The 25,759-nt window shown below is 47.9% G+C and overlaps 1 protein-coding gene across 1 annotated transcript in view; it reads left to right on the forward strand.

The window, feature by feature from the left end:
* hydin (HYDIN axonemal central pair apparatus protein) overlaps positions 1 to 25,759 on the forward strand; it is a 1,604,351-nt gene that overhangs the window by 1,405,935 nt on the left and 172,657 nt on the right. The window contains exons 72-75 of the mRNA XM_072518656.1: positions 736 to 874; positions 2,725 to 2,890; positions 5,498 to 5,645; positions 25,097 to 25,304. Of these exons, the coding sequence (XP_072374757.1) occupies positions 736 to 874; positions 2,725 to 2,890; positions 5,498 to 5,645; positions 25,097 to 25,304 (661 nt within the window). The remainder of the gene's footprint in view (positions 1 to 735; positions 875 to 2,724; positions 2,891 to 5,497; positions 5,646 to 25,096; positions 25,305 to 25,759) is intronic.

Here is a 25,759-nt window from a genome sequence, read left to right on the forward strand (position 1 = left end):
CAATCAGCGATTGGCCAGAGAATCCGATTTTAAGGCGAGATAAGGGGCGGTGCCAGTTTCAGACTCTCCGCCCCCTCAAAATCGGCGTAATCGCTGAGTACGCCGCACGCCGTTAGGACGGCCTCAGGACGTCACCTGAGGCCCTCCCCCAATGCTCCGTCCCCAATGGGCCGACTTCCCGATGGGTGTTCACAGGTTTTGGGGACCTCGCATGGCAGCTGTTGACTGTCCAGCACCGCCATAGTCGGTGGGGGGGCGGGGGGGGACATTGGAGCCTTTCTGCTAGCCAGGGGGGGGGAGCTTTGGTGGGGGCTGGGGGGACTGGTGGGGGTGGTCCAGGGGTAGCGAGGGGGGTTGCAAGTCGGGCGAACCAGACGGCAAGGGAGCCAGGCATGTGGAGAATCCCGTGGGGGCTAATGTTTTCACACTGTATGGGTAAATACAGGCCACGATCTAGCTATTACGTGATATACCCTGCCAAATCTGCCCAAAATGACACTTAGTTATTTGTTGGGTTAATTGCACTCGTTAGCTCTGTTCTCGCTCCACAACTGCTGCCAGACCTGCTGAGATTGTCCATAGTTTTCTGTTTTCGTTTCAGATTCCAGCATCCGCAATAATTTGATTTTCCCTTAAATAATCTAATTGAGCTGTTAATCAAACTGTACACGTGTAACTAGAAACCCTCCAGCTCTGCTGCTCGGAATGGAACAAACATCTCTTTGCTTTTCTCAGAGCCTTCTACATATTGAATCCAACAAACAGTGACTACTCTTTCCAGTGGATATGTGAGAATGCCCCGGATGTACGGATGCAGCCAACATTCTTCTGCCTGACAGAAAAAGGGTATATAACAGCAGGGAAGAAGACTGAGGTTAGTTCAGAGACTGCTGTTACTCTGTAAGTGCACACATTTTTACAGGGTCTTTAGTGAAGCATTCCAAGATTATCATAGATTATCATAGAATTTACAGTGCAGAAGGAGGCCATTCGGCCCATCTGGTCTGCACCGGCTCTTGGAAAGAGCACCCTACCCAAGTTCAGCATCTCCACCCTAGCCCCATAACCCAGTAACCCCACCCAACACTAAGGGCAATTTTGGACACTAAGGGTAATTTATCATGACCAATCCACCTAACCCGCACATCTTTGGACTGTGGGAGGAAACCGGAGCACCCGGAGGAAACCCACGCACACACGGGGAGGATGTGCAGACTCCGCACAGACAGTGACCCAAGCCGGAATCGAACCTGGGACCCTGGAGCTGTGAAGCAATTGTGCTATCCACAATGCTATCGTGCTGCCCCTCTTGATAGGTGTATAAATCAGATAAAATTTGATAGCGGGCCACTTCGGAAAATATTAGGACAGGTGAGTGGTGAGTGCCAAGAAAATTAGGAACAAACTATAGAGCAGAATTAGATGAGTGCAGATAACTTGAAGGCTTTTAGGATTAGTGAAGGTCCAGAGGTACAGAGTCCAACCGATGACGATGAAGATATGCATGTTAAATTCCAGGTATTACTGGACCAAGAGCCAATGTAGATCAATGAGAGCAGGCATAATGATAAAACGTGGTGCAGGTTAGGGCAGCAACATTTTGGAGAAGCTGAAGTTTACAGAAGATGGAAGACAGGCAAGAAGAGGATGGGGATAGTCGATATTGGAGGGAGCAAAAGGCCCTTGGTAGGAACAATTGAGTTCATTACATTCGAGACACAAGTAGTTCTGGTCAACAGAAATGGGATTGGTGTTTTTTTCCATTTACCAGTTTTATAGTTTATCAATTGGAAAAGAAACAGAGCAGCCCAATGACTCACTCTTAATACTGCCATTGAATCGCTCAGCCCAGTAAAGTCCCTCATTCGATTTCTGGAACATGTCACACTGGGATAAAATTCAGGACGTCGCTCACACCTGATTTCAGTCCAAGATTACATCTGGAAAGCAATCAAATACTGCTTTCAATTAAGAGATGTCTAACTGATTATGAGGGTCAGGAACACAGGCTGGGAGCATTGACGCCAATTGTAGCATCCTTACTGCAACACTGATTGAGATTAGCTAACTCAGACTGAACCAGATGACCCGATCAGTGGATGAATTCTATCTCACACTAAATGTGACACCAGGGGGAGCTCAAATACTATTGTGAGTCATTTTGTGCCATTGTACAAACCGCTGATTGAAGTTACCACTTGTCACTGCGTGAACCTAATTGTGCTATTCCAGACTTGCTGTTTAGCAAACAAAGATGAGAAACAAATTGGCCCAATATCAGCCCATATCACAGCCAGGGTCAAGTTAATGGAGACCCACACAATGCTTAATTGTGATAATTACTAACTAGTCTAATTTGTAAAGAGGCACTTTTATCTGCAACGTAATATTAAAATCTCTGTGGTGGTTCAGATATAATCTACAGCAATCGTTTTAACTTTGGCCTTTTTGAGTAGGAGAAATGTGCTGTTACACAGGAATGAGATTCAGTTACAATAAATAAGTGCAGAGGGCAGTCATTAATAACAGCAATGAAATGTCTTGCCTTGGACCCATTGAAAAGCATGTTCAACATCTTTTTAACTTCCACTTGTATCTCCTGAAGCTAAAGAATGATGTTTTTGACATAGCATAGTTTTTGGCATCAGAATAGATTTTAACAGCGATGGTATCAGCCTCGTCACATGGTTATGACTCTTGTATGACCACGTGTCCTTTCTCCAGGTCAGCTTTCAGTTTGTGCCTCAGCAGTTGAACATCACTGAATCATTCTGGAGCTTCATAATTCCAGAACAGAATATCACCGTTCCCTTCCTGTTATGTGGCAATACTCGTGAACCAGCAGTCTCCCTCGAACAGTCCCACATCAACTACAAATTTGTGCTGGAAGGTATGTATTTGAATTTTTTCACTTCAACAGAAGTGGAATTAGTGCTTTTCCCATCATAAAATTGGTAAGGCAGCCCCCAGTGGTGCTTGTTTGCTGAAGCATGCCTTTAACTAGTGGGCTGGATTGTTGAAATTAATTTGTTAATCGGGGGCCGGAGAACGAGGCAGAAAGAGCGTCTGGCGACAGGTTTTAATTTATTGTTTTAGGGGAAATTAACAGCGGACTTCTCCGTCGGCGGGATCCTCTGGTCCGCCGGCAGCGCAGCCATACCCACAGGCTTCCCGATGGCATGAGGTGGCCACAATGGGAAACCCCAATGGCCGGCTGCAGGAATGGGGAATCCCACTGCTGGTGGGGTCGTGCTGCACTGGAAAACATGGCTGGCAGACCAAAGAATCCCATCCTAAGTGTATGGAATCAAAGCAGGAGACTGCTCCTGAGTGAAGGTCTGGTATGTCCCACTGTAAGAGGGAGCTGGGGTAGGTGACTCCCCTGTTGACCTGAACATAACTCAGTGGTATGCTTATTGATCTGGGAACAGTTTCACAGCCCGTCCCCTCAATCAGAGATGAGACAAACAAAATATATAGGAATAAAAGCAAATTACTACGTATGCTGGAATCTGAAACCAAAAAGAAAATGCTGCAAAATCTCAGCATCTGTAGGGAGAGAAAAGAGCTAACGTTTCGAATCCAATGACTCTTTGTCAAGGCTAACAGACAGAGAAAGTGGGAAATATTTATACTATGGAGTGAGAATGAAAGATGAGTCCTAGCCACAGAAACCCAGGGAAACGGGATGCTAATGGCCAAAGAAACCAAGGGGAAAGAGTGCTAATGGCAGTCCCCAGAGAGAAAAAAAGATGTGAAAGGCCAAACAGCAGAGAAACTGACATCAGAGGGTGAACTGTAGATGTGGGGGGAGGGGAAGGGGACGCAAAGTGGGTAAGGAAAGGTGGATAAGATGGTGGGGTGGGGGGGTTATAAATATTAAGAAAGAAAGAAATGGTAAAAAAGACAGTTAAAATGAAATGGGATGAAAACATATGGGTCGAGGAAGGTGAGATAAATAATAATCTTTATTATTGTCACAAGTAGGCTTACATTAACACTGCAATGAAGTTACTGTGAAAATCCCCTAGTCGCCGCACTCTGGCGCCTCTTCGGGTACACAGAGTGAGAATTCAGAATGTCCAATTCACCTAACAGCACGTCTTTGGGACATGTGGGAGGAAATTGGATTGCCTGGAGGAAACCCATGCAGACACAGGGAGAACATGCAGACTCTGCACAGACAATGACCAAAGCGGGAATTGAACCTGGTGCTGTGAAGTAACAGTGCACCCCGACAAATAGATAGCAAACAGATTGTGACATGAACTTCAGTGCCATAAAGTAAAATTTTATTTGCATGCCAATACTGTAAAATCTAAAATAGATGGGGAGCCGGAGGTATTAAATGCACAGCATTTTATATTACTTCACTGAAGAAAAATTGTCTTACATAGAACATAGAACAGTACAGCACAGAACAGGCCCTTTGGCCCTCGATGTTGTGCCGAGCATTGTCCGAAACCAAGATCAAGCTATCCCACTGCCTGTCATTCTGGTGTGCTCCATGTGCCTATCCAATAACCACTTGAAAGTTCCTAAAGTGTCCGACTCCACTATCACAGCAGGCAGTACATTCCACACCCTAATCACTCTCTGAGTAAAGAACCTACCTCGGACATCCCTCCTATATCGCCCACCCTGAACCTTATAGTTATGCCCCCTTGTAACAGCTACATCCACCCGAGGAAATAGTCTCTGAACGTCCATCAAACTAGAAGCTGTGCCCTTCACAAAGCAGCCAGAATGTCATGGCCACTGTGACAATGCAGGATTTTAAATATATTGGGCGCGATTGAACTGCCTCGTTGGGTCCGACTTATTGATGCGATGAGGCCTTTACATCTTCCGAGAGGCCTCCCCTGAGATTCGCAAGACTCGGAATGAGGGGGCGGGGGGGGGGGGGGGGGGAGGGGGGGGGGAAGGGGGGGTCACCCAGGAGGGTTACCCAGGTCATCGGAGGCCCCAGGTGGTTGACACTTGGGCAGGGTGGTACTCTTGCACTCCCGCTGCCACCCAGGCACCTTGGCACTGCCAGCCTGGCACTTCGGCAGTGCCACTCATGCAGCCTGCTACCCTGTGCTACCCTGGCAAATTCAGTTCTAGGAAGCAAAATTCCGTTGAGGGAAGCAAGTATTAACCTGTGCCATTGGAACGTAGGATGGATTTAAAGCTGTATGTTTTCCTGTCTTGTTGTTTAATTGGGAATAGAGTACTATTGTTTAAGGGGTAATTGTAAGCTATTTTTGAGTATGATGTTAAAGAGTTTAATATTGTGTTCACAATAAACACTAGTTTTAAAGTACCAAATTCCTCTCTCTTTGTGCAATCACTCCTGGAGCGAAGTATCCTTTCCGCACAGTCTTACAAATAAAATAAAATACTGTGGTTTTGGTCCAGTATCCTCGCCGCCGTTGCGGTCTGGTCTGCGATCATAATAGACATAAAACTGTTCGCTGGCGATCAGCAACAATCCTGTTTCTTTTGTCATCCACAGGCCATAAAGCACATGAAACTGTCTACATGCTTAATAAAGAAGTGAGTCCATTCAGCTTCCATTTCAGAGAGGACACTTTGTACTCAGAGGGATATATTTCCAAACTCGTTGTGGAGCCGATGGAGGGTATTATTCCCCCTCTCAGCAGGTATGAAAATCAGCAATCAGCCAGACTTCACAGCACAATGAACACCTCAATGAAGCACATTGCTCCATGTCAATGTTGTCAACTATGGAACTCATTAGCTCTGCCCTTGAAGATCTAGTTCTGATTATCTGAACATGTTTTTTCTGTGGCTAAAGTAGAAACACTCAAGTTGTTGGCCTTTGTATGATTGTGGCCTGTGGTTTGGGATGATGCTAAGTTTTGTTTTTTCAACCTTGATCAGGAGAATTCTTTGATAATTACTTATGAATGACACAGAGCCACTGCTGCCAACGGATCTTCGATCACCCGCCATTCATGTTACTGTGCCTCACAATTCCAACGCGCATGACATGAGGCTCAGAATCTTTCAGAGCTAGGAGTCCCCCATGGTTCACTGATGGCACTCCCACCCCTGAGTTCTGTCCACCCAGAAAACGAAGCACGTCACCCATGGTGACACTCCAATGCAGGACTGAGGGAGTGCCGGACGGTTGAAGGTACGAGGGGCGATCAGTTGACACTATTCCAAAACAGCATTGGCATTCTCTCTGATATCCTGTCTGATGATTATTCCTCAACAATGCATTCAATTATCTAAATGCTGTTTCGGGATATTACTTCCTTTTCCAGGAAGCTGAGCTATCCTCAGAAATGGGCTGGTTTAGCTCAGTGGGCCAGACAGCTGGTTTGTGATGCAGAACAAGGTCAGCAGAGTGGGTTCAATTCCCGTACTGGCTGAGAATTCTGAATTCTCCCTCTGTGTACCCGAACAGGCACCGGAATGTGGCGACTAGGGGCTTTCACAGTAACTTCATTGCAGTGCTAATGTAAGTCTACTTGTGACACTAAAGATTATTTACATTTACAAATGACACAATAGAGTTAGGAGCTGTGCCACAGTCCTAAGTTGGGCCACATTCTGCAGCAATGCAATGAAATGTTTGCCCTCAGTACTGGGGAAGATTATATTTGTTACAATCACGGGCAGCACGGTAGCATTGTGGATAGCACAAATGCTTCACAGCTCCAGGGTCCCAGGTTCGATTCTGGCTTGGGTCACTGTCTGTGCGGAGTCTGCACATCCTCCCCGTGTGTGCGTGGGTTTCCTCCGGGTGCTCCGGTTTCCTCCCACAGTCCAAAGATGTGCGGGTTAGGTGGATTGGCCATGCTAAATTGCCCATAGTGTCCAAAATTGCCCTTAGTGTTGGGTGGGGTTACTGGGTTATGGGGATAGGGTGGAGGTGCAGATCTTGGGTAGGGTGCTCTTTCCAAGAGCCGGTGCAGACTCGATGGGCCGAATGGCCTCCTGCACTGTAAATTCTCTGATTCTAAGATCACATACAGTTTGAAGTTTTGGTGCAATCTTGCTGAAGATGCTGGCTCTACCTGGGATACAACCACATGCATCGAGTGCACATTACAGTACCTGACCTCGTTTCACACTTTTCATGAATGAATGATAAAGAAAATTAGTGACAAGATAAGATCTTTCAACAACCGGAATTGAAAGTCAAGCCAGGCACTTCCTTAGAGAAAAGCCAACACATTTAGAGCAAAGTATTCGGCAATGTGGAAAATTGTGCAGGTTTGTCCTGTACACAAGAAACAGGACAAATTAAACCCAGCCAATTACCGCCCTATCAGTTTACTCTCACTCATCAGTTAATAGCTGGAATAAGTCATCAACAGTGCTAGCAAGCAGCACCTGCTTAGCAATAACCTGCTCACTGATGCTCAGTTTGGGTTCTGCCAGGGCCACTCAGCTCCTGACCTCATTACAGCCTTGGTTCAAACGTGACCAAAAGAGCTGAACTCCAGAGGTGAGGTGAGAGTGACTGCCCTTGACATCAAAGCAATATCTGATTGAGTATGGCATCAGGGAGCAAAACCAGAGTCAATGGGAACTAGGGGGAAAAGCCTTCATTGGCTGGAGTCATACCTGGCATAAAGAAAAGTCATGATGTAGAGATGCCGGCGTTGGACTGGGGTGAGCACAGTAAGAAGTCTTCCAATGAATGCGTGGCTCAAGAGATGGTGCAAGAGGGAGGGATTCAAATTCCTGGGCATTGGAACCGGTTCTGGGGAGGTGGGACCAGTACAAACTGGACGGTCTGCACCTGGGCAGGACTGGAACCGATGTCCTGGGGGGGTGTTTGCTAGAGCTGTTGGGGAGAGTTTAAACTAATGTGGCGGGGGATGGGAACTGATGCTGGAAGTTGGAAGGTAGTAAAACAGGGACAGAAACAAAAGGCAGTAAGGGGAAAAGTGTAAGGCAGAGAAGCCATAGTCAAAAATCAAAAAGGGCGACTGTACAGGTTACAGTGACTGAGGAGAGCTCAGTGAATAGGACCAGGAGTACTAAAAGGAATAAAACGGGAAGTAAAAACATTAATGGTAAGCAACGCAGCAGGTTGTTACATGAAGATATGGGTTCAACGACAAGGAAAATTAGGAGAAAAGTTAAGAGGAAATATAACTTAGGCGAGACTACTGATCGAGGTGTTAAGATTCAGAACAGAGGTAAAAAAGCCAACATAAGTGTACTTTACCTGTATAAGTGCACTTTACCTGAATGCTCGTAGTATTCGGAATAAGATAAATGAGTTGATGGCGCAAATCATCGTGAATGACTATGATTTAGTGGCCATTATTGAAACATGGTTAAAGGATGATCACGACTGGGAGTTAAATATCCGAGGGTATCAAACTATTCGGAAGGACAAAGTAGATGGTAAGGGAGGTGGTGTAGCTCTGTTATTTAAGGATGATATCCGGGCAATAGTAAGGGATGACATTGGTGCTATGGAGGATAAGGTTGAATCCTTTTGGGTGGAAATCAGGAATAGTAAGGCGAAAAAGCCACTGATAGGAGTCATCTATAGGCCACCAAATAGTAACTTATGGTGGGGCAGGCAATAAACAAATAAATAACTGATGCATGTAGAAATGGTACAGCAGTTATCATGGGGGATTTTAATCTACATGTCGATTGGTTTAACCAGGTCGGTCAAGGCAGCCTTGAGGAGGAGTTTATAGAATGTATCCGCGATAGTTTCCTAGAACAGTATGTAATGGAACCTACGAGGGAACAAGCGGTCCTACATCTGGTCCTGTGAATTGAGACAGGATTGATTCAGGATCTCATAGTTAGCGATCCTCTCGGAAGGAGCGATCACAATATGGTGGAATTTAAAATACAGATGGAGGGTGAGAAGGTAAAATCAAACACGAGTGTTTTGTGCTTAAACAAAGGAGATTACAATGGGATGAGAGAAGAACTACCTAAGGTAGACTGGGAGCAAAGACTTTTTGGTGAAACAGTTGAGGAACAGTGGAAAACCTTCCAAGCGATTTTTCACAGTGCTCAGCAAAGGTTTATACCAACAAAAAGGAAGGACTGTAGAAGGAGGGAAAATCGACCGTGGATATCTAAGAAAATAAGGGAGAGTATCAAATTGAAGGAAAAAGCATACAAAGTAGCAAAGATTAGTGGGAGACTAGAGGACTGGGAAATCTTTAGGGGGCAACCGAATGCTACTAAAAAAGTTATAAAGAAGAGTAAGATAGGTTATGAGAGTAAACTCATAATATAAAAACAGATAGTAAAAGTTTCTACAAATATATAAAACAAAAAAGAGTGGCTAAGGTAAATATTGGTCCTTTGGAGGATGAGAAGGGAGATTTAATAATGGGAAATGAGGAAATGGCTGAGGAACTGAACAGGGTTTTTGGGTCGGTCTTCACAGTGCAAGACACAAATAACATGCCAGTGACTGATGGAAATAAGGCTATGACAAGTGAGGACCTTGCGAGGATTGTTATCACTAAGGAGGTAGTGATGGGCAAGCTAATGGGGCTAAAGGTAGACAAGTCTCCTGGCCCTGATGGAATGCATCCCAGAGTGCTAAAAGAGATGGCTAGGGAAATTGCAAATGCACTAGTGATAATTTACCAAAATTCACTAGACTCTGGGGTTGTCCCGGCTGATTGGAAATTAGCAAACGTGACACCACTGTTTAAAAAAGGAGGTAGGCAGAAAGCGGGTAATTATAGGCCAGTGAGCCTAACTTCGGTAGCAGGGAAGATGCTGGAATCTGTCATCAAGGAAGAAATAGCGAGGCATCTGGATGGAAATTGTCCCATTGGGCAGTCGCAGCATGGGTTCATAAAGGGCAGGTTGTGCTTAACTAATTTAGTGGAATTTTTTGAGGATATTACCAGTGCGGTAGATAACGGGGAGCCAATGGATGTGGTATATCTGGATTTCCAGAAAGCCTTTGACAAGGTGCCACACAAAAGGTTGCCGCATAAGATAAAGATGCATGGCATTAAGGGTAAAGTAGTAGCATGGATAGAGGATTGGTTAATTAATAGAAAGCAAAGAGTGGGGATTAATGGGTGTTTCTCTGGTTGGCAATCAGTAGCTAGTGGTGTCCCTCAGGGATCAGTGTTGGGCCCACAATTGTTCACAATTTACATAGATGATTTGGAGTTGGGGGACCAAGTGCAATGTGTCCAAGTTTGCAGACGACACTAAGATGAGTGGTAAAGCAAAAAGTGCAGAGGATACCGGAAGTCTGCAGAGGGATTTGGATAAGCTAAGTGAATGGGCTAGGGTCTAGCAGATGGAATACAATGTTGATAAATGTGAGGTTTCCATTTTGGTAGGAATAACAGCAAAAGGGATTATTTAAATTATAAAATATTAAAACATGCTGCTGTGCAGAGAGACCTGGGTGTGCTAGTGCATGAGTCGCAAAAAGTTGGTTTACAGGTGCAACAGGTGATTATGAGGGCAAATTGAATTTTGTCCTTCATTGCTAGAGGGATGGAGTTTAAGACTAGGGAGGTTATGCTGCAATTGTATAAGGTGTTAGTGAGGCCTCACCTGGAGTATTGTGTTCAGTTTTGGTCTCCTTACTTGAGAAAGGACGTACTGGCACTGGAGGGTGTGCACTAGGTTAATCCCAGAGCTGAAGGGGTTGGATTATGAGGAGAGGTTGAGTAGACTTGGACTGTACTCGTTGGAATTTAGAAGGATGAGGGGGGATCTTATAGAAACATATAAAATTATGAAGGGAATAGATAGGATAGATGCGGGCAGGTTGTTTCCACTGGCTGGTGAAAGCAGAACTAGGGAGCATAGCCTCAAAATAAGGGGACGTAGATTTAGGACTGAGTTTAGGAGGAACTTCTTCACCCAAAGGTTTATGAATTTATGGAATTCCTTGCCCAGTAAAGCAGTAGAGGCTCCTTCATTAAATGTTTTTAAGATAAAGATAGATAGTTTTTTGAAGAATAAAGGGATTAAGGGTTATGGTGTTCGGGCCGGAAAGTGGAGCTGAGTCCACAAAAGATCAGCCATGATCTCATTGAATGGTGGAGCAAGCTCGAGAAGCCAGATGGCCTACACCTGCTCCTAGTTCTTATGTTCTCATGTTCTTATAACACCAGGTTAAAATCCAACAGGTTTGTTTCAAATCACTAGCTTTCGGAGCACTGCTCCTTCCAAAGGTGAATGAAGAGGTAGGTTCCAGAAACATATATATGGACAAAGTCAAAAATGCAAGACGATACTTTGAATGTGAGCATTTGCAGGTAATTACGTCTTTACAGATCCAGAGAGATGGGTAATCCCAGGTTAAAGAGGTGTGAATTGTCTCAAGCCAGGACAGTTGGTACGATTTCGCAAGGCCAGGCCAGGTGGTGGGGGGTGAATGTAATGCAACATGAATCCAAGGTCCCGGTTGAGACCGTACTCATGTGTGCGCAACTTGGCTATAAGTTTCTTCTCGGCGATTCTGCGTTGTCGCGCGTCCTGAAGGCCACCTTGGAGAACGCTTACCCGGAGATCAGAGGCTGAATGCCCTTGACTGCTGAAGTGTTCCCCAACTGGAAGGGAACATTCCTGCCTGGCGATTGTCGCACAATATCCGTTCACCCGCTCGGCGATTCTGCGTTGTCGCACGTCCTGAAGCCCGCTTTGGAGAACGCTTACGCGAAGATCGGTTCTGCTCGGCAATTCTTTTTTTTTTTAAATGTTTTTATTCAAGGTTTTTCAATAATTTTTACTAAACACTCCAAAAAGGAAAACAATACAAAGAAAACAGGGCAATATGCCAACAAAACAAAACAACTTAACCCTCTAAACGATTAACAATTTAACACCCATCTCAAAGCAAAGTGGGGCATGCGCCCCTTACAAAAAGAGTATACCCGAGTATCCAAGACCTAGGACATAGCCTTTGCGAAGCCCTTCCATAATTCCGTAAGCGCCGGGCATGTCCAAAACATATGGGTGTGGTTTGCTGGGCTCACCGAACACTTCGCACACCTGTCCTCTACCCAAAAAAACTTACTCATGCCCGCCCCTGTCATATGCGCCCTGTGCACCACTTTAAACTGGATCAGGCTGAGCCTGGCGCAAGATGAGGAGGAATTGACCCTGCCCAGGGCATCAGCCCACAGGCCCTCATCCAGCTCCTCACCCAGCTCCTCCTCCCACTTGCCCTTCTGCTCCTCCACCAAGGCTTCCTCCGCCTCCTGCGACTCCTGGTATATCTCTGATATCTTACCCTCCCCGACCCACACGCCCGAATAAGCGAGGTCAAAACCTGCGACATCGTCGGGGGAAGGATTCCCTTTTCCTTCGCCTCATTAAAGGTTCTCAGCAACAACGGGCCAAACAGCTCCGAGAACTTCCTGTAGAACTCAACCGGGAACCCATCCGGCCCCGGAGCCTTGCCCGCCTGCATACTCCCCAACCCCTTAACTAGGTCCTCCATCTTGATCGGGGCCCCCAAACCCTCTACCCGCCCTTCCTCCACCCTTGGGAACCTCAGCTGGTCCAGGAACTGCCGCATCCCCTCCCCCACCCCCCCTCCGGGGGTTCTGACATGTACAACTCACCATAAAAGTCCCTAAAGACCTCGTTTATTTTAGCTGGACTCCGCACCATGTTCCCCCCTTTATCTCTGACTCCCTCAATCTCCCCAGCCGCCTCCCTCCTCCGCAGCTGATGCGCCAACGTCTGACTCACCTTCTCCCCATACTCAACCACTGCTCCCTGTACCCTCCTCCACTGGGCCTCAGCTTTCCCCGTGGTCAGCAAGTCAATCTCCGTTTGAAGGCTCCGGCGCTCCTTCAGCAGCCCCCTGCTCAGCGATCCTGCGTTGTCGAAAAGAAAAGTGGTTGCAATGGTTAGAGGCCAATCATCTCAGTCCTGAGAGATCACTGCAGGAGTTCCTCATGGTAGTGGCATCGCTCATCCAGCTTCAGCTGCTTCATCAATGACCTTCCTTCAATCGTAAGATCAGAAGGCCAGCATGGGTTAGCACTGCTGCCTCACAGTGCCAGGAACCCGGGTTCAATTGAGTAGCTGTCTGGAGGGAGTTTGCGCTTTCTCCCTGTGTTTGTATGGGATACCTCCGGATGCTCCAGTTTCCTCCCACAGTCCAGTGGTGTGCAGGTTAGGTGGATTGGCCATGGTAACTTTCCCCTTCGTATCCAAAGATGTGCAGGTTAGGTGGAGTTATGAAATTAGAGTGGAGGAATGGGTCTAGGTAAGGTGTTCATTCAAAGGGTCAATGCAAACCTGAATGGTCTCCTTCTGCACTGTAGGAATTTGGAATGGGGATGTTGGTTGGTGTTTCCACATTCAAAGGGTCAGTGCAAACTCGAACGGTCTCTTTCTGCACTGTAGGAATTCTAAATGGTGATTTTGGCTGGTGACTGCACAATGCTCAGCACCATTTGCAACTCTGAAGCAGTCCATATTCAAATGTAGCAAGACCTGGACAATATCTAGGCTTAGATAGAACAAGAACAAAGAAAATTACAGCACAGGAACAGGCCCTTTGGCCCTCCCAGCCTGCACCGATCCAGATCCTTTATCTAAACCTGTCACCTATTTTCCAAGGATTTACTTCCCTCTGTTCCCCGCCCATTCATATATCTGTCTAGATGCATCTTAAATGAGGCTATAGTGCCCGCCTCTACCACCTCCACTGGCAGTGTTCCAGGCACACACCACCCTCTGCGTAAAAAAACTTTCCACGCACATCTCCCTTAAACTTTCCCCCTCTCACCTTGAAATCGTGACCCCCTGTAATTGACACCCCCACTCTTGGAAAAAGCTTCTTGCTATCCACCCTGTCCATACCTCTCATAATTTTGTAGACCTCAATCAGGTCCCCCCTCAACCTCCTTCTTTCCAACGAAAACAATCCTAATCTACTCAACCTTTCTTCATAGCTAGCACCTCCATACCAGACAACATCCTGGTGAACCTCCTCTGCACTCTCTCTAAAGCATCCACATCCTTCTGGTAATGTGGCGACCAGAACTGCATACAGTATTCCAAATGTGGCCTAACCAAAGTTCTATACAACTGTAACATGGCCTGCCGACTCTTATACTCAATACCCCTTTCGATGAAGGCTGTATGCCTTCTTGACCACTCTATCGACCTGCGTTGCCACCTTCACGGTACAATGGACCTGAACTCCCAGATCTCTCTGTACATCAATTTTCCCAGGACTCTTCCATTGACCGTATAGTCCGCTGTTGAATTAGATCTTCCAAAATGCATCACCTCGCATTTGCCTGGATTGAACTCCATCAGCCATTTCTCTGGCCAACTCTCCAATCTAGCAATATTTTGCTGTATTCTTTGACAGTCCTCCTCGCTATCTGCAACTGCACCAATCTTAGTATCATCTGCAAACTTGCTAATCAGACCACCTATACCTTCGTCCAGATCATTTATGTATATCACAAACAACAGTAGTCCCAGCACGGATCCCTGTGGAACACCACTAGTCACCTTTCTCCATTTTGAGACACTCCCTTCCACCACTGCTCTCTGTCTCCTGTTGCCCAGCCAGTTCTTTATCTATCTAGCTAGTACACCCTGAACCCCATAAGACATCACTTTTTCCATCAACCTGCCATGGGAAACTTTATCAAACACCTTACTGAAGTCCATGTATGTGACATCTACAGCCCTTCCCTTGCCAGGTTTGTAAGACATGACCTTCCCTGCACAAAACCATGCTGCCTATCACTGATAAGTCTATTTTCATCCAAATGTGAATAGATCCTTTCCCTCAGTATCTTCTCCAACAGTTTGCCTACCACTGATGTACCCTCACGGTGAACTGTACCTGGCCGTAGCCTCACAGCGAACTGTAACTAGTCTGTAACACCACAGTGAACTGCACTTGGTCATTAACCTCACAGTGAACAATATCTTGTCTATAACCCCACAGTGAACTGTAACTGGTCTGTAACCTCTGTTATGACACCCTGGGCTAGTGCGTGGTCAATTCCAGACCCACTTGAACTAGAGTCACAACGCAAGTGAATTAACTAATAATTCTTGAAAAATATCCAAAGTCTTTGGCCCTTGAATGCCTAATAATTACAGTCACCAGGTTTGTAAATGTAAACACAATTACTTTTTATTAATAACAAGAACTATAGTGAAATATGCAGCACATACGTCTGGTTAACTATTATCAAATTCCTAATTCCCACCCTCTATATACACACGCACACGACAGACAAACACAGAGGAGTCAAAAGGGGTGAAATCATAGGCAAAGAAGAAAAGAGTCTTTGTTTAAGATGGTGGTTTTTAGCACCTTTCTCCCCTTTGAACTTTGCGTTCAGTCCAAGGTTTTTTTTATTGTAGATTCATTCAGGTTATCTGTGGCTTCAGATATCACTTACAGCCTTCTGGAGAAATAGCGAGCAGGTCCTTTTCTTTGTGTGTCTAGGACTCATCTGCTCCCTCAGGGCTCTGAGAACCATTCTATTGGGGTACGATCAAATCGCCACCTGTTACCAGGCAGAGCACAGCCCTTTTGGCCAATTCATTGGGAAACCCCATTGGCCGGCTGGCGGAACGGAGAATCCTGCTGCTGGCGGGGGCGCTGTAACAGAAAACCCGTGCGGCGGAACGAAGAATCCCGACCAATGTGTTTCCCTTTGGCAGGTTCCTGACTGCCCAACTTAGAGAGGGCACCTTTATTGCGTTTCTTCTGGATTTCTGTCTCTTTCTGTCTCACATGTAATGCAGACAGTCTTTTCTGATTGTCCAATAAATATTTATCCAAATGTCGAGGATCCTTTGCAGCAAAACTGCAAACAGTATTGTCAATGCTGAGGGAAATATTTGGTTACTTTTTAACCAATAAGCACTTTTCAATCCCTCCAGCTTTACATTCTCTCTTTTCCTTCACTTGGTTACTTTCAGCATCACGTAAAGCTGAGGATTCAATCTTCGCAGAGTCAGTGGGCTGTATATGCACCATTCTTTGTTCTACGGCTTTTACCTCCTCCTTGCAGTCCTTATATACATTTAGTAATACGAACTGAAACTATTTGTGCACTCCTGATTTCAACTGTTCTTCTTTACTTTTAGAGGATGGCACGTCACTTGCCAACTGTTCAAGATCAGTCAATGACAGGTCAATTCGGTAGCAGTTGTTTATCATTTCTTCAGAAGCCAAATTGGATTCAGAATTCTCACCTGTATCTTCATCACTGTTTATTATTAGATTTGGACTCCTCTTTCTTATGCTCTTGGAGTTCTCACAACCTGGTTCTCTACCAGATTTTCTCCTTGACATGTTTCTGTTGGGTATCATTCTCGTAGAGATAGGCTCATCAGTATCAGCAGAGTCAGATTCACGACCATTGTCACATGATATGTGATGAATTTCTTTCAACATTTCTTTCTTTGAGTCATTTAATGCCCAATGAGTTTTTATAACTCCCACATGCCCTACATTTGTTATCTCATGTGCATTCTGCATTACCTCCCTCGGATGCTCTAATCATGCGTGATGCTATCAGCTTCACTCCGACCAAATCATTCCCCAAACGTCCTTTCAGTCTTTTGTCTGTAACCTCACAGTGAACGGTATCTAATTCGTAACCTCACATTGACCAGTACCTGATCCGTAATCTAACAGTGAATTTAACCTCACAGTGAACTGTAGTTGGTCCATACTCTCACACTGAACTGTATCTGGACCATAACGTCAGTGAACTGCACCTGGTCCATACCCTCACAGTGAACTGTACCTGGTCCATACCCTCACAGTGAAATGCACCTGGTCCATACCCTCACAGTGAATTGCACCTGGTCCATACCCTCACAGTGAACTGTACCTGGTCCATACCCTCACAGTGAACTGCACCTGGTCCATACCCTCACAGTGAACTGTACCTGGTCCATACCCTCACAGTGAACTGTACCTGGTCCATACCCTCACAATGAACAGTACCTGGACCATACACTCACAGTGAACTGTACCTGGTCCATACCCTCACAGTGAAATGCACCTGGTCCATACCCTCACATTGAACTGTACCTGGTCCATACCCTCACAGTGAACTGCGCCTGGTCCATACCCTCACAGTGAACAGTAGCTGGTCCATACCCTCACAGTGAACTGCACCTGGTCCACACCCTCACAGTGAACTGCACCTGGTCCATACCCTCACAGTGAACTGCACCTGGTCCATACCCTCACAGTGAACAGTAGCTGGTCCCTACCCTCACAGTGAACTGTACCTGGTCCATACCCTCACAGTGAACTGCACCTGTTCCATATCCTCACAGTGAACTGTAGCTGGTCCATACTCTCACACTGAACTGTATCTGGACCATAACCTCAGTGAATGCACCTGGTCCATACCCTCACAGTGAACTGCACCTGGTCCATACCCTCACAGTGAACTGTACCTGGTCCATACCCTCACAGTGAACTGCACCTGGTCCATACCCTCACAGTGAACTGTACCTGGTCCATACCCTCACAGTGAACTGTACCTGGTCCATACCCTCACAGTGAACTGCACCTGGTCCATACCCTCACAGTGAACTGTACCTGGTCCATACCCTCACAGTGAACTGCACCTGGTCCACACCCTCACAGTGAACTGTACCTGGTCCATACCCTCACAGTGAACTGCACCTGGTCCATACCCCCACAGTGAACTGCACCGGTTCCATATCCTCACAGTGAACTGTACCTGGTCCATACCCCCACAGTGAACTGCACTTGGTCCATATCCTCACAGTGAACTGCACCTGGTCCTTAACCTCACAGTGAACTGCACCTGGTCCATACCCTCACAGTGAACTGTACCTGGTCTATACCCTCACAGTGAACTGCACCTGGTCCACACCCTCACAGTGAACTGTACCTGGTCCATACCCTCACAGTGAACTGTACCTGGTCCATACCCTCACAGTGAACTGCACCTGGTCCATACCCCCACAGTGAACTGCACCGGTTCCATATCCTCACAGTGAACTGTACCTGGTCCATACCCTCACAGTGAACTGCACCTGGTCCATAACCTCACAGTGAACTGCACCTGGTCCATACCCTCACAGTGAACTGCACCTGGTCCATACCCTCACTGTGAACTGCACCTGGTCCATACCCTCACAGTGAACTGCACCTGGTCCATACCCTCACAGTGAACTGCACCTGGTCCATACCCTCACAGTGAACTGCACCTGGTCCATACCCTCACAGTGAACTGTACCTGGTCCATACCCTCACAATGAACTGCACCTGGTCCATACCCTCACAGTGAACTGTACCTGGTCCATACCCTCACAGTGAACTGTACCTGGTCCATACCCTCACAGTGAACTGTACCTGGTCCATACCCTCACAGTGAACTGCACCTGGTCCATACCCTCACAGTGAACTGTACCTGGTCCATACCCTCACGGTGAACTGCACCTGGTCCATACCCTCACAGTGAACTGCACCTGGTCCATACTCTCACAGTGAACTGTACCTGGTCCATACCCTCACAGTGAACTGCACCTGGTCCATACTCTCACAGTGAACTGCACCTGGTCCATACTTTCACAGTGAACTGTAACTTTTCCGTCAACTCACAGTAAATGGAAACTTGTCCGTATCCTCACAGTGAACTGTACCCAATCTGTAACTTCCCAGCGCACTGTCCCTGGCAATGAAATGAAAATCGCTTATTGTCACAAGTAGGCTTCAAATGAAGTTACTGTGAAAAGCCCCTAGTCACCACATTCTGGCGCTTGTTCGGCGAGGCTGGTACGAGAATTGAACCGTGCTGCTGGCCTGCCTTGGTCTGCTTTAAAAGCCAGCTATTTAGCCCAGTGTGCTAAACCAGCCCCGATTCATAACCTCACAGTGAACTGTACCTGGACCTTATCCTGACAGTGAACTGTACCTGGTCCGCATCCTCAAAGTTTCCTGTACCTGGTCCGCATCCTCAAAGTGAACTGTACCTGCTCCGTAACCTCACAATGAACTGTATCTGGTCCTTATCCTGACAGTGAACTGTACCTGGACTGTATCCACATAGTGAACTGTACTTGGTCCATAACCTCACAGTGAACTGTACCTCGTCTGTATGTTCACAGTGAACTGTAATTGGTCTGTATCTTCACTGTGAATTGTACCTGAACTATAACCTCACAGTGAACTGAATCTGGTCCATAACCTCATGGTGAACTTTTGGGCAACACGGTAGCATAGTGGTTAGCGCAATTGCTTCACAGCTCCAGGGTCCCAGGTTCGATTCCCGGCTGGGTCACTGTCTGTGCGGAGTCTGCACGTTCTCCCCGTGTGTGCGTGGGTTTCCTCCGGGTGCTCCGGTTTCCTCCCACAGTCCAAAGATGTGCAGGTTAGGTGGATTGGCCATGCTAAATTGCCCTTAGTGTCCAAAAATTGCCCTAAGCGTTGGTTGAGTGGGATTACTGGGTTATGGGAATAGGGCGGTGTGGGTTTGGGTAGGGTGCTCTTTCCAAGTGCAGACTCGATGGGCTGAATGGCCTCCTTCTGCACTGTAAATTCTATGTAAAACTATCTATGTAACTTGCTCGTATCCTCATAGTGAACTGTAGCTGGTCGATAATCTCACAGTGAACTGTACCTGGTCTGTATCCTCATAGTGAACTGTAGCTGGTCCGTAGCCTCACAGTGAACTGTACCTGGTCTCCTCACAGTGAACTGTGCCTGGTCCTTATCCTGACAGTGAACTGTACCTGGTCCGTATCCTGACAGTGAACTGTGCCTGGTCCATATCCTGACAATGAACTGCACCTGGTCTGCATCCTGACCGTGAACTGTGCCTGGTCCGTGTCCTGATAGTGAACTGTACCTGGTCCGCATCCTGACAGTGAACTGTACCTGGTCCGCATCCTGACAGTGAACTGTACCTGGTCCATATCCTGACAGTGAACTGTACCTGGTCCGTATCCTGACAGTGAACTGTACCTGGTCCGCATCCTGACTGTGAACTGTGCCTGGTCCATATCCTGACAGTGAACTGTACCTGGTCCGTATCCTGACAGTGAACTGTACCTGGTCCGCATCCTGACAGTGAACTGTACCTGGTCCGTGTCCTGACAGTGAACTGTGCCTGGTCCTTAACCTCACATTGAATTGTACCTGGTCCGTATCCTCAAAGTGATCTGTAGCTGGTCGGTAACTTCACAGTGAACTGTACCTGGTCCATATCCTCACAGTCAACAGTACCTGATCCCTTACAGTAAACTGTACCTGCTCCGTATCCTGACAGTGAACTATACCTGGTCCGTGTCCTGACAGTGAACTGTACCTGGTCCTTATCCTGACAGTGAACTGTACCTGGTCCTTATCCTGACAGTGAACTGTACCTGGTCCTTATCCTGACAGTTAACTGTACCTGGTCCTTATCCTGGCAGTGAACTGTACCTGGTCCGTATCCTGACCGTGAACTGTACCTGGTCCGTATCCTGACCGTGAACTGTACCTGGTCCTTATCCTGGCAGTGAACTGTACCTGGTCCTTATCCTGGCAGTGAACTGTACCTGGTCCGTATCCTGACAGTGAACTGTACCTGGTCCGTATCCTGACAGTGAACTGTACCTGGTCCGTGTCCTGATAGTGAACTGTACCTGAGGCGCAATTCTCCGGAAACGGCGCGATGTCCGCCGACTGGCGCCCAAAACGGCGCCAATCAGACGAGGATCGCGCCGCCCCAAAGGTGCGGAATGCTCCGCATCTTTGGGGGCCAAGCCCCAACATTGAGGGGCTAGGCCAGCACCGGACGAATTTCCGCCCCGCCCGCTGGCGGAAAAGGCCTTTGGTGCCTCGCCAGCTGGCGCGGAAATGACATCTCAGGGCGGCGCATGCGCGGGAGCGTCAGCGGCCGCTGACAGTTTCCCACGCATGCGCAGTGGAGGGAGTCTCTTCCACCTCCGCCATGGTGGAGACCGTGGCGGAGGCGGAGGGGAAAGAGTGCCCCCATGGCACAGGCCCGCCCGCAGATCGGTGGGCCCCGATTGCGGGCCAGGCCACCGTGGGGGCACCCCCCGGGGCCAGATCGCCCCCCGCACCCCCCAGGACCCCGGAGCCCACCCACGCCGCCCTGTCCCGCCGGTAAGGTAGGTGATTTAATTTACGCCGGCAGGACAGGCAATTTATCGGCGGGACTTCGGCCCATTCGGGCCGGAGAATCGAGCGGGGGGGCACGCCAACCGGCGCGATTCCCGCCCCCGCTGAATCTCCGGTGCCGGAGACTTCGGCAACCGGCGGGGCAGGATTCACGCCAGCCCCCGCTGATTCTCCGACCCGGCGGGGGGTCGGAGAATGTCACCCCAGCTGGTCCTTATCCCGACAGTGAACTAAACCTGGTCCGTATCCTCACAAACAAAGAACAACAAAGAACAAAGAAATGTACAGCACAGGAACAGGCCCTTCGGCCCTCCAAGCCCGTGCCGACCATACTGCCCGACTAAACTACAATCTTCTACACTTCCTGGGTCCGTATCCTTCTATTCCCATCCTATTCATATATTTGTCAAGATGCCCCTTAAATGTCCCTATCGTCCCTGCCTCCACTACCTCCTCCGGTAGTGAGTTCCAGGCACCCACTACCCTCTGCGCAAAAAACTTGCCTCGTACATCTACTCCAAACCTTGCCCCTCCCACCCCAAACCTACGCCCCCCAGTAATTGACCCCTCCACCCTGGGGAAAAGCCTCCGACTATCCACTCTGTCTATGCCCCTCATAATTTTGTATACCTCTATCAGGTCGCCCCTCAACCTCCTTCGTTCCAGCGAGAACAAACCGAGTTTATTCAATCGCTCCTCATAGCTTATGCCTTCCATACCAGGCAACATTCTGGTAAATCTCCTCTGCACCCTCTCCAAAGCCTCCACATCCTTCTGGTAGTGTGGCGACCAGAATTGAACACCACACTCCAAGTGCAGCCCAACCAAGGTTCTATACAGCTGCAACATGACTTGCCAATTCTTATACTCAATGCCCCGGCCAATGAAGGCAAGCATGCCGTATGCCTTCTTGACTACCCTCTCCACCTGTGTAGCCCCTCCCAGTGATCTGTGGACCCGTACTCCTAGATCTCTTTGACTTTCAATACTCCTGAGGGTTCTACCATTCACTGTATATTCCCTACCTGCACCAGCCCCTCCAAAATGCATTACCTCACATTTGTCCAGGTTAAACTCCATCTGCCATCTCTCCGCCCAAGTCTCCAGACAATCCAAATCCTGCTGCATCCTCAGACAGTCCTCATCGCCATCCGCAACTCCACCAACCTCCGCGTCGTCCGCAAACCCACCAATCAGACCAGTTACATCTTCCTCCAAATCATCCATACATACTACAAAGAGCAAAGGTCCCAGCACTGATCCCTGTGGAACACCACTGGTCACAGCCCTCCAATTAGAAAAGCATCCCTCCATTGCTACCCTCTGCCTTCTATGGCCTAGCCAGTTCTGTATCCACCTTGCCAGTTCACCCCTGATCCCGTGTGACTTCACCTTTTGTACTAGTCTACCATGAGGGACCTTGTCAAAGGCCTTACTGAAGTCCATATAGACAACATCTACTGCCCTACCTGCATCAATCATCTTAGTGACCTCCTCGAAAAACTCTATCAAGTTAGTGAGACACGACCTCCCCTTCACAAAACCGTGCTGCCTCTCACTAATACGTCCATTTGCTTCCAAATGGGAGTAGATCCTGTCTCGAAGAATTCTCTCCAGTAATTTCCCTACCACTGAAGTAAGGCTCACCGGCCTGTAGTTCCCGGGATTATCCCTGCCACCCTTCTTAAACAGAGGAACAACATTGGCTATTCTCCAGTCCTCCGGGACATCCCCTGAAGACAGCGAGGATCCAAAGATTTCTGTCAAGGCCTCAGCAATTTCCTCTCCAGCCTCCTTCAGTATTCTGGGGTAGATCCCATCCGGCCCTGGGGACTTATCTACCTTAATATTTTTTAAGACACCCAACACCTCGTCTTTTTGGATCACAATGTGACCCAGGCTATCTACACCCCCTTCTCCAGACTCAACATCTACCAATTCCTTCTCTTTGGTGAATACTGATGCAAAGTATTCATTTAGTACCTCGCCCATTTCCTCTGGCTCCACACATAGATTCCCTTGCCTATCCTTCAGTGGGCCAACCCTTTCCCTGGCTACCCTCTTGCTTTTTATGTAAGTGTAAAAAGCCTTGGGATTTTCCTTAACCATATTTGCCAATGACTTTTCATGACCCCTTCTAGCCCTCCTGACTCCCTGCTTAAGTTCCTTCCTACTTTCCTTATATGCCACACAGGCTTCGTCTGTTCCCAGCCTTTTAGCCCTGACAAATGCCTCCTTTTTCTTTTTGACGAGGCCTACAATATCATTCGTCATCCAAGGTTCCCGAAAATTGCCGTATTTGTCTTTCTTCCTCACAGGAACATGCCTGTCCTGTATTCCTATCAACTGACACTTGAAAGCCTCCCACATGTCAGATGTTGATTTGCCCTCAAACATCCGCCCCCAATCTATGCTCTTCAGTTCCCGCCTAATATTGTTATAATTAGCCTTCCCCCAATTTAGCACATTCATCCTCGGACCACTCTTATCCTTGTCCACCAGTACTTTAAAACTTACTGAATTGTGGTCACTGTTACCGAAATGCTCCCCTACTGAAACATCTACCACCTGGCCGGGCTCATTCCCCAATACCAGGTCCAGTACCGCCTCTTCTCTAGTTGGACTGTTTACATATTGTTTTAAGAAGCCCTCCTGGATGCTCCTTACAAACTCTGCCCCGTCTAAGCCCCTGGCACTAAGTGAGTCCCAGTCAATATTGGGGAAGTTGAAGTCTCCCATCACCACAACCCTGTTGTTTTTACTCTTTTCCAAAATCTGTCTACCTATCTGCTCCTCTATCTCCCGCTGGCTGTTGGGAGGCCTGTAGTATACCCCCAACATTGTGACTGCACCCTTCTTATTCCTGATCTCTACCCATATAGCCTCACTGCCCTCTGAGGTGTCCTCTCGCTGTATAGCTGTGATACTCTCCTGAACAAGTAGCGCAACTCCGCCTCCCCTTTTACATCCCCCTCTATCCCGCCTGAAACATCTAAATCCTGGAACGTTTAGCTGCCAATCCTGCCCTTCCCTCAACCAGGTCTCTGTAATGGCAACAACATCATAGTTCCAAGTAGTAATCCAAGCTCTAAGTTCATCTGCCTTACCCGTAATGCTCCTTGCATTAAAACATATGCACTTCAGGCCACCAGACCCGCTGGTCGGTAACTTCACGGTGAACGGTACCTGGTCCATATCCTCATATTGAACAGTACCTGGGGCGAAATTCTCCCCAAACGGCGTGATGTCCGCCGACTGGCGCCCAAAACGGCGCCAATCAGACGGGCATCGCGCCGCCCTAAAGGTGCGAAATGCTCCGCATCTTTGGGGGCCGAGCCCCAACATTGAGGGGCTAGGCCGACGCCGGAGGGATTTCCGCCCCGCCAGCTGGCGGAAACGGCCTTTGTTGCCCCGCCAGCTGGCGCGGAAATGACATATCGGGGCGGCGCATGCGCGGGAGCGTCAGCGGCTGCTGACAGTTTCCCGCGCATGCGCAGTGGAGGGAGTCTCTTCCGCCTCCGCCATGGTGGAGACCGTGGCGGAGGCGGAAGGGAAAGAGTGCCCCCACGGCACAGGCCCGCCCGCGGATCGGGGGCTCCGATCGCGGGCCAGGCCACCGTGGGGTCACCCCCCGGGGCCAGATCGCCCCGCGCCCCCCCCCTCAGGACCCCGGAGCCCGCCCACGCCACCTTGTCCCGCCGTTCAAAAGGCGGTTTAATCCACGCTGGCGGGACAGCCAATTTATTGGCGGGACTTCGGCCCATGCGGGCCGGAGAATCCAGCGGGGGGGCCCGCAAACTTCACTATGAATTGTATCTGGTCCGTATATTCATGGTGACCTGTACATTACACATATCCTCACAGTGAACTATATCTGGTCTGTAAGCTCACAGTGAACTGTATCTGTTCTGAAATTGCACAGTGAACTATACTTCATTTGTCAAAATGAATAGTCCATCCTTCCATCCTTTTGATGCTTGTCTGTTTCACTCACAGTCTGCCCATTGTGTTCACCTGTACTTCAAACACTGAAGGAAATGTGAACTGGAACGTTATGGGTGATGTGAAGGCAAAGACGGTACCTTTGACCTTAAATGTCAAGATGCAAGGATACAGCATGAAAGCTACAGTCACCCTTGAAGGTAGCGATGGAACAGTGTCTGAACTTAGCCATCAGACTATCAATGAGATCGCCTTTGGAGAGGTTGGTACTGGATTTCACTCTGTTCTCCCTCATCTTTTCCATCTCATTCTCTCTGTGTTTTATTGTTATTATTACAAAACGTTCTTCTCATTTCTCCTGAACTTCACCTGATGGCAGCATCATCACTGCCATGTCCAACTGAATGTACATATTGGAGGGTGTGAGTGTGTGCACCAGCCTGTTTGTATGTGTTTGTGCATGTGTTTACATGTCTGTGCATGTGCATGCATGGTGTTTGTGTTTTTGTGTGTTTTTATGCCTGTTTGTGTATGCGTTTGCGTGTACGCATTTCTTTTTGTTATGTTTATTTTAAAAAAATCAAAGTAGCTAATAAAAATAGAACAAAAAAAGGCAAAAGTCAAGAGGAAAAAGGAAGCGTATGTAAGGATGAGAAAACAATGTTCAGTTGGGTTGCTTGAGGGTTACAAGGTAGCAAGGAATGAGCTAAAAAAAGG

Source organism: Scyliorhinus torazame, chromosome 10, assembly GCF_047496885.1.
Source record: "Scyliorhinus torazame isolate Kashiwa2021f chromosome 10, sScyTor2.1, whole genome shotgun sequence".
NCBI classification, from domain to species: domain Eukaryota; kingdom Metazoa; phylum Chordata; class Chondrichthyes; order Carcharhiniformes; family Scyliorhinidae; genus Scyliorhinus; species Scyliorhinus torazame.